Genomic DNA, 14,175 nt, shown 5'->3' on the forward strand with positions numbered 1-14,175 from the left:
CTGCAGATTTTCGCGCGGTTACGAGCTGTGCTAAATTGACCCGGAAGTGACGTGTAAAAATCATTGACGGACCTGCAAAGAAGCAAAATTAAGGTAAACAGTGCAGTGATGTCTGTGTTTTACTCGAACAAATGTAGCAAATATTTGATCCCTGACTTCAACGGTCTTTCCTGAACCTTTAAATTATTGACATCTTCTGTTTTATTACAGTAAGCTATTACCATATTTTATATTTATTCTTGTATAAAAGTTGTTAAAAATTTAAGTTAAGCTTAACTAAAAACGAAATCGTGCATGCATGCACATCATCATGATCATGAACTTTACACCCATTCATGTATGTGTGTCATAGGAAGACTGCAGGAACCCATGGATTCGATTCAAGTACATGGACATGACGAATTCACATATGCACATACGCAGCCATACTGGTGTTCATGTGCATGATGAATGCACATCATGCCACATGAACACATACATGTAGTACGGTACAACTACAAGCTCAGGAACTTATACGATGTCCTCATTCACAAACTGATACTAACTGTCCATCGTATAAGGTTATTGCCGTACGGCAATGTGGTGAAGGAATATTACACAGTCAAGAATAGGCTCCGTCATTTTTGTGTTAGGATCCCTCCCAGTCTCCCAAAACATCAAAAGCGTTGCACATTTACTTACTTAAGACTTTCCTTTTTCATATAACGCAGACTAAGTAGGGCCAAGCTACCTAGAAATGGTCAAATTTTGGCAAGAAATATCTCTGTGTAATCCTATGTAAGTCCCATATCACATCGTTATCGGCGATCGTGATTTTTTTTTCTTCTGAAGTTTGGCTGGTACCCACTAGCGTCATGCATGTGATGTGACACAGCTAAAATAATCGACCGGAAATCGGGGATCATTAAAACGTCAACAAATTTCAAAACACAGAAAGCAGTAAACTTAATGGCGAGCGGTCCGAATGTTGAGCCATACAAGTTTACGTGGTGAACTACAATGTAATGAACACAAGTCGTAGTTAACTACAAATTTCGAACGTTTGAGGACTTGTTCTCAAGTTTGAAGTTGTAACTTTAATGTAATTGTAAGCCAGGAAGTGCCATAACTAGGGAATACAGGCAGAGATGTTAGACTCGAGTCGTGTTGTGTGACTTGTACTCGAGTCTGACTCGAGTCATTATTTTTGGGACTTGTGACTTACTCGAGAACTCTAGCTTTGAATTTGCACACGATAGTCCCGCATTCGATGCTAAGTGCGTTGCTATCGTTTTTCGGTCGGACAGCGGTGCAATTTTTTGCACCGGTGGTTATTTATTCTGTTAATGTTGAAATTTGGATGGAAGTTATTTCAATGAGTCAACTGTATCTTTTGAGCAAGATTTGCCTATTTTGGACAAAAATTTTGTTGAAGTGTAATTTTAGCAACATTTATGATGCAATCGCTTGTCGTGATCGCTGTGTTTACTTCTGAACTTCCATTGCTTCACACGGTTTTTTTAATGTAATGGTCTGATTGGTCTCTAGCCTAGAATGTGAAGCTATCGGTGAGCAAATTCTTGGCTAGACTTCTCGAGCAACTTGTGACTTGACTTGCAACTTTTGCAAAATGACTTGACTTACTTGTATTCAAGGCAAAATGACTTGGACTTGGACTTGACAAAAATGACCTGTTACCAAGGCAAGTCTGAGGTTTCTTTCCTGGAAATTGAAATTTATGGATTTTAGTAGGCCTACAATTTTGGGCTACAATTACATTTATCCGCTGGCGGGATTCGTGTCCGGCATAACCTGAACTGGAAATAAATAAATACATAAAATATAAATAGTGCCCTCAATCAGCCACAGGGCTCGGTCTGGGAAGTAAAAGTATGTTGAGTTGCAAACTCGGAGTCCTGTACTGTATAAAAGCCAACTGCTAAAACACACCGTGCATCACAACTCAACTTCTACTTCTACTTCTACATGTACTTCTACTTGGTTACTCAATCGATCTATACTCTGTGAATATGGTGATCCTAATGAAAAGAGGACTTTTCAAACAAGCATAATTATTCGGAATATGGCGATCACCATTGGTGCAAGCGCGGATATGGCTGATGAAAGTTCTTCAACTTCAAGCAGCGGTGCATGCATTATAGCTAGAGTAATTTCATTTGCATATTATAATTACAGTATTTTATACTAAAAATGACAGGAAACAAACACTTGATATACAGTTCTTTTTTAACTATACGGTACTGTGATTTGTAACAGTGTTTTATATATGGGAAATGTCCATTTCCACTTTAAGTGCCAACTTGAAATGACTTCACTTGCCCTGGGTTCTAATAATGAGTGAATGTGGAAACAGTGGAATATGCCACTTTTTAGACACATTTTGCCTCACAATATCCAAATAAATTAAATTTCAGCTCTAAATTTCACAGGGGAAAAGTACATGTAGGTGATTTCCACTGATATTGATGGAGCATGGAGGAAACAGTGTGGATGATGAGGTTGTTGATTGATTGGCCGTCCTATAATTATAATAGTACTTGTTTGAAAAGTAGCCATGATCAAGCGAGACAAAGTCATTTTACAACACATAACATATTAACAAGAGAGATTATGCAGTGATTTTTTGAAGATCATGCTTTATTATTTTAAAATAACTTTATAAATTGTTCAAAAATGTAAATTTCTATTACATTACATTTTTGATCTTTACTGTTGTTACCACAGAAAGTGGTTTTACTGTTACAGGCTGCAATAGTCTTCAAAGGGCTTAAGGCTTATCCCTACATCGATACCACACTCTCTTCACTTTTAAAATCAAACCATACTCAAGTTGTATGGTCATGTGTCATATCGTGGGACCCCAAAATAGTGGGAGGCGTTACATTTTCTCTCCTCTTTCAGATTTAACTTGTTGGTATAGAGCTACATGTATTCTTTGTCCAATTGCATAAAGTTTGGGCTCATTATACAGCTTGATTATTCTACTTTTCAAATATGTTTCACATCATTGCCAAATTCTGTGCTATACATGCAAATCGTATCTCAAATCAAAGCTTGTTCATTCATTATTCATGTTCAACTATTAGTTTGATCTATTTCATGTTTACAAGTACTCACTGAGAACCGCAAGTCACAAGACCCACAATTTTTCCCTATTCCCTACACACAAATGCCAAGATTTTCAGTCACAACATGCGTTTTGGGAATTATACACCCTAAGATAGGAAAAGTGTACATTTTTGGAAAGCATTTTACCCCAGGAATCCAAATATGCAGTTAAAATAAATGTAGGATACACTCTAAAGAAAATATTTTTCAAAAATGTAATCAACATTTGGTGCGCAAAGATACGTACATTTGCACGCCCTGTATCAATCATTTACATAGCAAAAGTAGACATTTTATTTTAAAGCTCATAGTAGGCTATTGCCTGCCACAAAATTAGAGGTATTCCATATCAGTAGCAAACTGCAATAAATTATCAATTTTCTAGTAAAATTAATTTTTTTCATGATATCACCCTATATTTTCTTACACGCCCTGTATACCAACACATATTTTGCTAGAGTTGGGCGACTATCACTTTTTAGTCAGCAGCAAATAGTCGCGACTACGACTATACATGTAGTCGCGACTATCTGTGGTTAAAATTGGACTGAAAATCGGGTGAAAGATTGGTGGCAATTTAGTATTTATAATGCATGATTACAGGACCCGTGATTGCCGGCATCGCATCACAGTTTGCTACACAAACCAGCACTGTTGCGATACAAATTGCTACACTGTATCGCACGTTTGCGATGCAAATATTTGACTGTAAAATGTAATATAGGCCTAACTTTTCTGTTCAATTAAATTCACTTGCCACTTTCCAGCAACAGCACAAGAAACTTCATATAATTTCTCAAACCTTCAATATTCCAATAGCGATCTTCGTTCGTTTCCATGTTTTGCTGTGCATGAAAATATGTAAACATGCCGGTACGGCAGTGCATATTTTCCATGGTATGCTCATAAACGTGTTGCATCGTGCATGTACGATTAACTTTCACCTCCGACCTACGTCACCTGACCTCATCTAGACTACTGCATTTGTCGCTACAGGGGTGGCATTGCAACATTACGACTGTTTGTCAGCTAATTTGTTTATTTTCCTGTTGCTTTCTAAATATTCTGTTACCACAATAAGCATAGCTTTTTGAAATTACGTGAAAAGTACTTCTAATCTAATAATATTTTCCTAAATTTTCCCTTTGGAAAACACTTCTCGGAAGTTCTCGCTGTTTCTTTCCAAAGTTAAAATAATCTCATACCTTCAGTAGTTGGTACAAACACCCAACCTGGGTCTGTACATGCACGCTATGACGCTGCTACACCTGTTATCGCTGCATAAATTATAATCATAATGAGATGTTCGACAGTTCTAAGTAATTTGAGTTTTTTGACGGCTTTTATCTTGTGGGAAAGTAGTTCGACAACAAGTCAATAACACCAATTTAATGATGATTTATGGACTTTATGATTACTTGTTGGTTAGTGTTACTATTGGTAAGACAATGACTAACATTTTTTCACAGTTTATATGTTAGTATTTGGTTGGTTTTGGTGCGAATAACTGGCACTTTTAAAGTAATTTTTTAACACAAAAATATACTTGCATTAGTCGACTTTTGGTTTTCAATAGTCGTAGTCGCGACTATCAGTAATAGTCGCGACTTACGACTATTGGCGATTTAGTCGCCCAACTCTATATTTTGCATTGTTGGATTCCTTGGAACATAAGCTTTCCAAAAATGTATAGTTTTGTTGGTGTGAGATGTATAGTTTTAGACATGTCTCAATTTAAGGGGGTACTACACCCCTGTCCAATTTTGGGCCTATTTTTGCATTTTTCTCAAAAATTAAAGCGCATTGGTGACAAGTAAGATATGTATATAATAGGGGCAAGGACTGCAACTACTGCACTAAATATTAAATAAATATGAAATAAATATTTCAGTATTTGATACTTTTCCAATTTGAAATCCATGCATGCAATATATTTCAAGCATCATTTGTGGTGTGATCAAGCAAAATCACTCTGAAGTCAGACATATTCAATTTTCAGTTTCTTATACATGTAGGATTGTAATTTTTTTGCAAAGCTACATTTTGTAGAAAATCCCATTGAATTTAGACTTCTCCGTAATCCACTTGCCCATGGTGCACCATGCATACTCTGGCCATTACATTTAGGCATAAAACTCTGATTTGTATAAAATTTGTGCACAATTGATAGATTTTCACATCTGCTCTTTTTAGTCACCATACTCCCTCTGTTTTGTTAGCTTCCCAAGTGGGCTATTTACTTTGGATTGCAGTTAACATGCTTAACATGGTTGTCTATGGATGAGATTGTCAAATTTCTGGCCTATTAAAATTGGCCATGATGTAAAAATTTGACGGAAATCGTACATTAAGGCTTTAAAAAGTCTCCAAAACAATAGGAAACAAAAGAAAATACTTCCTTTGTTGGGCTATAAGGCCAAGATTCAAGGAATTTGAGTGTTATAAGTGCAGATTTGTTGCAACAACAATTTTGGAAAAATAACAAAAAAAGAGTACATTTTTTGCAACTTTTATTGTTTGACAACATAAAAAAAAAATAGGCATTCAAAATTTGTATCCCTTCTTGATCTTCAGACACCATTGATTTGTGCACTCTATTAGTTGTCATTATACAAATGAGTTGAATTAAAATTATCATAGAAAGGTTTTATAAAGGACAGCCATTGGGGAGTGCCTTTGAATTAAACATTCACAATATGTCTCATAAAATGGTCAAAAATGAGTTTTACAATATGTTTCTAAGAAGGACATTTAGAGCTTTCAGAAACTGAACACCCCATTTTGATACAACTTTTCTTTGTGAAGTTATGTCAACTTATCAATCGCTGAAAACAATATAAAACAAAAGAATTTTAACACTTTCTTTGCTAATATCTCAAAATCAATATTAGCGACATCCGACTCATTTCCCTTGATCGTGTCACATATGTCTGGAGTGTCAAATTCACTCAGATATTTATGACTGTGTAGCATCAACTTGTCTAAGCATCAACTTACCTAATTTTCTCCTCTTCTGTATTTTCCTCACCAGGTTGTTATCTGCATCATCTCAGGCATTTGCAGGTAATTATGTTTAAAGAGGAGAGACTAGCTTGAAGAGCAGAGCAGAGAGAGTAAGAAAGCATCTATGGGTTAAAGGAAGAATACATGTATTCTATGGTGCTGCTTGTGACATTACTTGGTGCAAAGGAGGATTCATCAGGCTTCAATATGCCCATGATGAAAGAGGTGATATATTGCTGAGTGAGATGATCATTTAGTCTCTAAAGAGTTACTTCACTTCTGCGCATTGAATGTGCTCCTTCATTGATAGCAAAGGCTTTGCTTCATGAACTAATCACATTATTGGTGCTTTTGTGGTCGGCGAGAAAGCAATTTCTTCATTATATTACAATGCGTTTCCACTTCAAATTTTTCGCATGCACTTTAATAGTGGCAGCCTGTTTATGGTTTGCATATTGGGAATCAAATTTGTCCAACAAGTTATCTCCAAAAGGACCCAAACAGGTGATTTACAAGGACCGTGCTTTGTTTGCTTCAGATGATGATAATGCTGATGCGCTAAATGTGCACCAAAATCAATTCAACTCCAGCTTATTGAACACAAGAAATGAATCACAGAGTGGGCTACATGTGATGATATTAGCTCGAATGCGAACAGGTTCCACGCTAATTGGTGAGATATTTAACCAAAATCAAGATTTGTTCTACTTATTTGAGCCACTTCATACTATCGACTGCTACGTTAGAAGAGGTTTCATGGAGGAGGAGGAACGGATATTTAGATCAAAATATTTATTGAAAAATTTAAATCAGTGTCATTTTACCGAAAGTTATTTGGAGTGCATTATGGCTTGGGGTCTCGGAGTATACAAGAGCAAGGTACTTTACGACATGTGTGCTCCACGTGGTAAACATTGCTCTGGAATAACTGTTAATGAGATTGCCCAAGAATGCAAAACATACAACAACCGTTTTGCGATGAAATTCATCCGAGCAGACTTGGAAATAATTAAACCATTAGTGACTGAAAAAGGTATGAATGTCAAAGTGATTCATCTAATAAGAGACCCCCGAGGAACTGCCAACTCGCGAAAGAAATATTACAATGACATGTTAAACTCCAGAAGACCTCAACGGCTTGATAGAACTGTTGATAGATCTATGAAAGCACTAGGATTACTAGATCGTGAGCCACATGTTCCCTATAAAGTAAATACTATTGAAAGTTTATGTCAATGGATGCGCGATACTGTAGGCATAGCAACCGACAGGCCAGAATGGTTGAAAGGTCGCTATAAAATGGTGCGATACGAAGACATGGCATCGGATCCACTTCGAATTGCTCGGGATATATATTCTTTTGTTGGACTTGATCTACCAGATAATATTGTGCAGTGGGTAAAAGAGAACACAGATGTAGATAATAGTGATCCATCAGAAAAGCTACTTGCAGCGCGAGGAGGCGGTGTTTTTAGTACGCATAAGAACTCGACTAAGACAGCGAGCAGTTGGCGCAAATATCTAGGCTTAGATGAAGTAAAAGAGGTGCAGAGAATATGTGGGGATATGATGTCGTTACTTGGCTATCCAGTAATTGAACAGGAAAAGGATTTAAAAAATGAGGATTTTCATGTTACAAAACCGTTAAAGATTGGTGCTGATATTACTATAACATAAAAATAAGTTGACTTGATTTGGTCCACTTAGCTCCAGTAGGAAACTGTACAGGATGCTGTATACGTGTACATGGCAGATTCAAGTTCCTTTGTAAGTTTGTACATAGATTGGGCAAAGCTCAGATATTGATGCTAAAGTAAGAATATGTGAAAGAAATATTAACCAAGGGTGTAAAAATTTGAAAGGCTTTGACTTTTTTAAACAAGTTTGTGAAGGTGAGCTACATATTGCTCTCCTGAGAATTATTAGGAGAGTTGTCAGATCTAGAGAATGATTAAAATTGAATATCATTGGGTTGAAAAATTGCAGATGAGCTAAATTGCTTTCTTGAGAATTATTAGGAGAGCTGTCAGAGAATGATTTAAATTGAAAGTCCTTGAGTTAAAAAATTACTGTTGAGCTAATTGTGCTCCTGAGAATTATTAGGAGAGCTGTCAAAGGAGTCATTAATTAAAATTTAATGTTACTGAGTACAGTTTCCCGAATTTATGAGAGATGCCAGTTTCCCGGCCGAATTTATTAGGTTTTCTGAATTTTTATAAATTCCAAAAAGAGCCAAGTGCCAAATCATTTATGGTTGATTAAAAAAAAGTTGAAAAAAAAACCAATTTTGTATCTAAAATGGACCCCCGGCCATGACGCACTACATTCCCTATGGCTCGCAATTTTCTGTATTATTTCCAGATTTTTTGGAGCAAGTACTGACATCTCTGTGAGTAATGAGTTGGAGTATATTGCAGTTGAGGTACACATCACCCTCCTCGGGTGATTTAGGAGAGTGATTGTTCTCATCACTCACCTCAAAAGTCAAAGCCTGACATTTATAAATATGGAAACTAAAAGTATGTATAAATTAAGACCGGGTTGTTGGAAAATTTAACATAATAACAGGATTTCTGAACATGTATGACCAAAGGCATTTTAAAAATGGATATAAAATATGGGTCTGATGTTCGTCTTTGAGAACTCTTTGATCAACTCGGCCCATTTTCACAATACATTTTAAATTGAGGGGGAAAATATGCCTCATACTGACATTGGGTCATAACCTGCCATGGAATAAGTGGATCAAATCAAGTTGGAAACCATTGTTTATTTATTTGTTATTTTGTTTTTAATATTTATTTTACTTGTTTTATGTATGATAATACCTCTTTTGCAGCAGTTAATTTTTGCATATAATCGTCTGTTTTTCTTGTCTTAAATGTGCCGTACCTCAGTGTACATGTATGAATATTATCGCACAAGCTTAAATACATGCACAGTTTACCCTGGATGGTCCTAGAACCTGCAATCCCAGTCATAATTGTTCGAACACTTTAACATGAGTACTGCAAATACGCCCCCATTCCCCCGGATCAATGTTGGTAGTTGTTTATTTGGCCATGCACCCTTAGAGATATCCAACATTGATTGGTGGGGAAGGGGGGGGAGCTATACATGTAGTAGTAGGAACGGGTTCAGACTTTACACCAAAGAAAGCTAGATTTCAGTACATGTATGTTATAAGTATAACTAAAATACGGGTTATAACAATCCTACTTTTACACAAGTGTTCGAACAACTTATGGCAGGGATTTTAGGATTGATTGCATATCAGAACTGGGGATGAGCCCCTTCTCTTTTTGAATAGCTCATACACATATGTGCACAATCTTCCAGAGGAAAATGCGGCAGCAATATTAAATTTTAACTTACTTTATTAGTTACAAAGTGTGGGATTGGTTTAATTAGTATTGAGCATAATAAACAGTTGATAAATACCCAGCTGCTAAGTGCTAAATTTTTTTCTGAAAATTGCAGCAATTTGATTATTTAAAATTAATCTTCATGTTCAATTTCTTCTTGCTGCCCTGGTTTTGTGCCAAAATGGGTTTTCATTATTTACAACAGGGTTACTATTAATTTTGTAACATTGAATGCGAGTTGTTTCACAGTACTGGTACTTTTTCTGCTGGTTTCTTTGATGTTCTCCTTTGTGCAGTTAAAACTTGCCGAAAACTTGACATGTTTGTTTATTATTGTTTCATACACTGTCTATTTTTATACCAAGGTACAAAATGACAAAAGTATATTATTTTACATTGAGGAAATAGCCACATGTATAGCAGTATAGAAATCACTTTCGTCTTTGCTGCGATATATTTAGCGGGTTGTGTATCAAAGGCTCTACATTGTACAAGACACCAGGAAGCCCTTGTATGATAAGAATGTTAAAAAGTATGATATAATGAATGTATAACTAGGAAAGTATCACTGTACTGCTATACCACATTTATTTTTATGTTCAATTCTTCTAGTGTATGTATATTTTAAACAAAGTATATTTTTGTATAGGCAACTTGTATTTACATATTGTATGAAAATGATTGGTACCCATAGTTTTCATCATTTTTAAAAGGCTGCCTCATCAAAACTACTTGCAAAAATGTGCTGAAAATGCCCAGGATATGTTTAAGACTAGTATAACATTTGCACCATCATACATGATAAAACAGATAATTCTTGCATTTAGGTGTGGCAGTCCAGATGTTGATATATGAAGAGCTTTGTTTCAAAACCCCTTACATCCACTGAGAAAACATTAATAAATCATCAAAAAATCATTGATATAAGGGGGTCTGCAACAAAAGCAGTTTTTGGCGGGATGCCTGGGTAGGATGAGCATCCTGCCAAAAACTGCTTTTGTTGCTAACACCCTTATATCCGTGATTTTTTTGATGATATTTTGATGTTTTCTCAAAATTGCTCAAGTGGATGTAAGGGGTTTTGAAACAAAGCTCTTCATATATGCAATGTACATGTATGTGAAATTGTGCTATTCAATTAGAAATCCATACGCCCCCTATAAAAGACACCTACACACGCCCTGTGTGGAAGATTCAGGTCATGTCTTCCATAAAGTGGGTGTATGGACTTCAACTGGAATAGCTCTATTGATAGGTACCAATCAGACATGTTGGGTTTGAGTTGGACAGTCAGCAATAGATTGCTTCATTGCATTGGTTGTATTTTACCAGGATTTGGCAATAGATGGAATAACCATGACAGCAGGCCTTGTCTTTTGAAAATTGCTTGCAAGTGAAATCACTCTCCTCAAAGCTTGACACAAGGCCTGTGACAGAGAAAGTGTATATACATTTTGTAGCTACCTTGAACTTGCCACCTTTGGTGTCTCTCACCTTTTTTGAAGTCTATTTGCGCAGCCTTTCAAGCTTGAAGTCAACCTAAGTTTATAAATATTTACCCCACCATAACGAAAAGTGTACATTTTATGGAAGGGAAATTGCATGAGGAATCCAAAAGTGAAGGGGGTAGTATTCAAGTTGTCAAAACGATTGTCGACAACAATTTTTTTATATTTTGGGTGACTTCTTTTGAAATCTACCCCCTGTGTGGAAGATGAAGGTCATGTCTTCCATAGGGGGTGTATGGATTTCAGCTGGAATAACCCAATACAAAAATCATCTTGGGATATGAAATGCATTGTTAAGTACTGTGTAAGGTAGGATGCATCCACTATGTGTCATTGTGCTAACCAGTCAGGCATGTATAACCAATAAAAGTAACTAATTAAAACTGAATTGACATTCCACCTGCCCAATTTACTGGATTCCTACTGAGTAGGACAAATAAAAGAAAGAATCTTATTTATGTAAGGAATTGACAGTTAATAATTGCAGAACATTTTAATTTAGAAAACAACAAGAATAGTGTGCAGTATTCAAGATGGTTACAGGCTGTTAGTCCAAAGGGTCATTAGTCTCAGTGTAAATTCAATAAGTATATTTTTTTTTTTAGTTTTCATATTACAAAACCCAAATTTTGAATTCAGGAATCCATTAAAAGTATTATAAACTGTAATCCTTATACTTCACCATGACCCTAACCTTTAAAGCCCTAGCCCTAAACCTACATGTACCATGTGACTCTAATCTCATCTCTGACCCCAAACATAACCTAACCTTTTCCATAACACTAAATCTAACGCTAACCCTACAATGTAATTCTAGCCCTAATCCTAACCTAAAATTCCCTAAACCTTAACTTTTTGGGAGCCAATCACATGCTCCATTACAGAAAACATACATGCACTTTATTGTGTAAAGGTTTATTCAGACTAAAGTCGCTTCACAACCTTTACAGTTTATCCCATATCCCTCATGGTTTAAGAGATTCTCTTTGGAATACCAGCAGTCCTGAGTTCGATTCCCAGTCTAGTCTACAGTAGTAGAACCTTTTCATTTATAATCACTGTTATTTGACCTTCCCTCTCTGACCATGGATACCATGGAAATGCCATCTATGCTGTTCTGAGCCAACAGCTAAATCTTCAAGTTGAGGGCTCACTCCAAAAACTGCTCCCCGCCGAGAACCGCCTCCCATCTTTTTCCCCGGGAGGAGCGGTTCTCGCAGGGAGCTTTCGGAGTGAACCACCAAGGTTAAAGATTAAATTTATTTTAGCTGTGCTGTTGGATCAGAATAGGAAAGATGGTATTTCCCATGCATGAACAGAGGGGACGACAGATAACTGATGATCAATGAGTCTACTACAGTAGACTACTCCCAGTCCTATCCCATTTGTATAAATTATACGAAAGTGGAAGTCCAAGATAATGCTCTGCATGCTAGCCATAGGCACTCATTAAAAAAAGTTTTGAGATATTTTCTCAAAATAACAAGAGCTACATGTATCTTAAAAACCACTGAACCAATTACTAGGCTTGTTTTTACTCATTTTAATGCATTTTTCATACTGATTCCAAATATTGTCATGAAAATTTACAATTCTGAAATTTTTGAATTTTTATTAAAAAATTAATTAGGATCTTGTCGTCTGTAGTCAACACCTGTGGAAAGAGTACATGATATTGGTATATATATAGCTGTTGATTCCCATGATTAGGTATGGACAACTCTCTGTTACAACTGATCATGAGGCGGGTAAATAAATATTGTACAATTACATTGTATGTTTTACTAACCTGTCTAATTGTATCAGATGCTAGCATGTTATATTATTTTATTTGTAAGTATATCGCTGATGTGATAATATTATTATGTTAGTGAAATCCTTTCCTGGTGATGCAAAATGTGATGCATATAACAAAATTCACAATTTACAAGTTTTAGAGAATTTGTGCCTAAAATACATGTAGTGAAATTCTGTATTATAGAAATGTTGCTTCATACATGTACATGTACAATGTATACATGTAGCAATGTTTCATATCAGTTCTCAGATATTCAACCATTTTGAAAGGTAAACAGAATTTGTATTTGGAAAGGTGCTAGGAATCAAAAGTAATGAAGGGCATAGATGTATGGCTTTCCTAGTATTGCTAGCATGCATGTATTTTGTGCATTCTGACATGTATTTACATAGTTTGTTATGTAATGAAATAATTTAGGCTTTCTGCTCTAGACATTCCAAATTAAAACAAGCCAGTGATACATTGACATTGTAAAACTGTTTGTATTTAGAGCTTTATATTAAAGTCATAATATAAATGTTAATTATTTCAAAGAAAAGCAGATTTCAACAGTTAACGAAACTGCTTCTCATCTCGAGATTGCATGGTAGTAACCTCAACCTAACACATTTTGTCATTACTACCAATCTCTAAAGGTGAGAAGCAATATTTTGAACTGTTTCAGTGATCTGCCTTTGTATACTTATTTCAAAAATTCCTACATTAAAATTTTCCTTTTTTTCCCAGTGAAAATATACTTCCCTTTAAATCTGTTTAAACCAATGAGGTAGAACCATAGAGCACCTGCCGACAATGCTGACGCCATTGTGTGTTGTTCATAGAGGATACAATTGTGTAGCTCCGGATTATTTTGCCATGCACAGAGCAGTGGTGTAGCCAGCACTTTCTCAGAGGGGTGGGGGCAAGACAAATTTTAAGGGGAGCAAAAAGTACAAAAAAGGCCTAAAAATCTTAAACATCGAGGTGGCCTCACGGGGGCAAGACTTCCCACCCACCCCTGCCCCCTGACTACGCCCACTGATACAGAGGAAACTGTGAATTGAGGTGATGAGTGGTTGCAGGGGTAGCGCTAACTTGCGCCATGGGGTCATAGGCGCATTCTTTTAGCTTTTGGCGCACAAAATTACCATTTAGAGGTTGCTAAAGGGTCATTTGAACCCTTTATTTCTATTGTTTTGGATCCATAGTTTCAAAAAATTTCAAATTTTTGACCCCTTGTTTGAAAACCTAGCGCTGCCCCTGAGTGGTTGTTTGTATTCTGTGTGTAAAATGTGGTGCCAGAACTTGCACTAAGCACTACAAACACTCAAGCTTAAGTCAGCCAAGTATCTTTCCATTTTGGGCTTTAGCTGATAAATGCTGGCCAGAGGTACACTTTTTGCCCTCCAAGATA

At 36.2% G+C, this 14,175-nt stretch overlaps 2 protein-coding genes across 3 annotated transcripts in view; one reads left to right on the top strand and one right to left on the bottom strand.

Moving 5' to 3' along the window:
- LOC140155696 (replication factor C subunit 4-like) overlaps positions 1–14,175 on the bottom strand; it is a 443,685-nt gene that overhangs the window by 11,047 nt on the left and 418,463 nt on the right. The window lies entirely within an intron of this gene.
- LOC140155695 (carbohydrate sulfotransferase 1-like) lies at positions 7–10,315 on the top strand. 2 transcript variants are annotated; one of them, XM_072178626.1, is made up of 2 exons: positions 7–93; positions 6,140–10,315. In XM_072178626.1, the coding sequence occupies exon 2, from the start codon at positions 6,502–6,504 to the stop codon at positions 7,786–7,788; it is 1,287 nt and encodes a 428-aa protein (XP_072034727.1). In that variant the 5' UTR covers positions 7–93; positions 6,140–6,501; the 3' UTR covers positions 7,789–10,315. The 2 variants fall into 2 exon arrangements, with proteins under 2 accessions (XP_072034727.1, XP_072034726.1); XM_072178625.1 differs by having other exon boundaries at positions 82–209.

The sequence above is a fragment of the Amphiura filiformis genome, chromosome 6 (assembly GCF_039555335.1).
Source record: "Amphiura filiformis chromosome 6, Afil_fr2py, whole genome shotgun sequence".
Lineage (NCBI taxonomy): Eukaryota > Metazoa > Echinodermata > Ophiuroidea > Amphilepidida > Amphiuridae > Amphiura > Amphiura filiformis.

What these genes read in the sequence shown, in the direction of transcription:
- LOC140155695 (XM_072178626.1), top strand. Translation starts at nt 6,502, where the DNA reads ATGCGTTTCCACTTCAAATTTTTCGCATGCACTTTAATAGTGGCAGCC.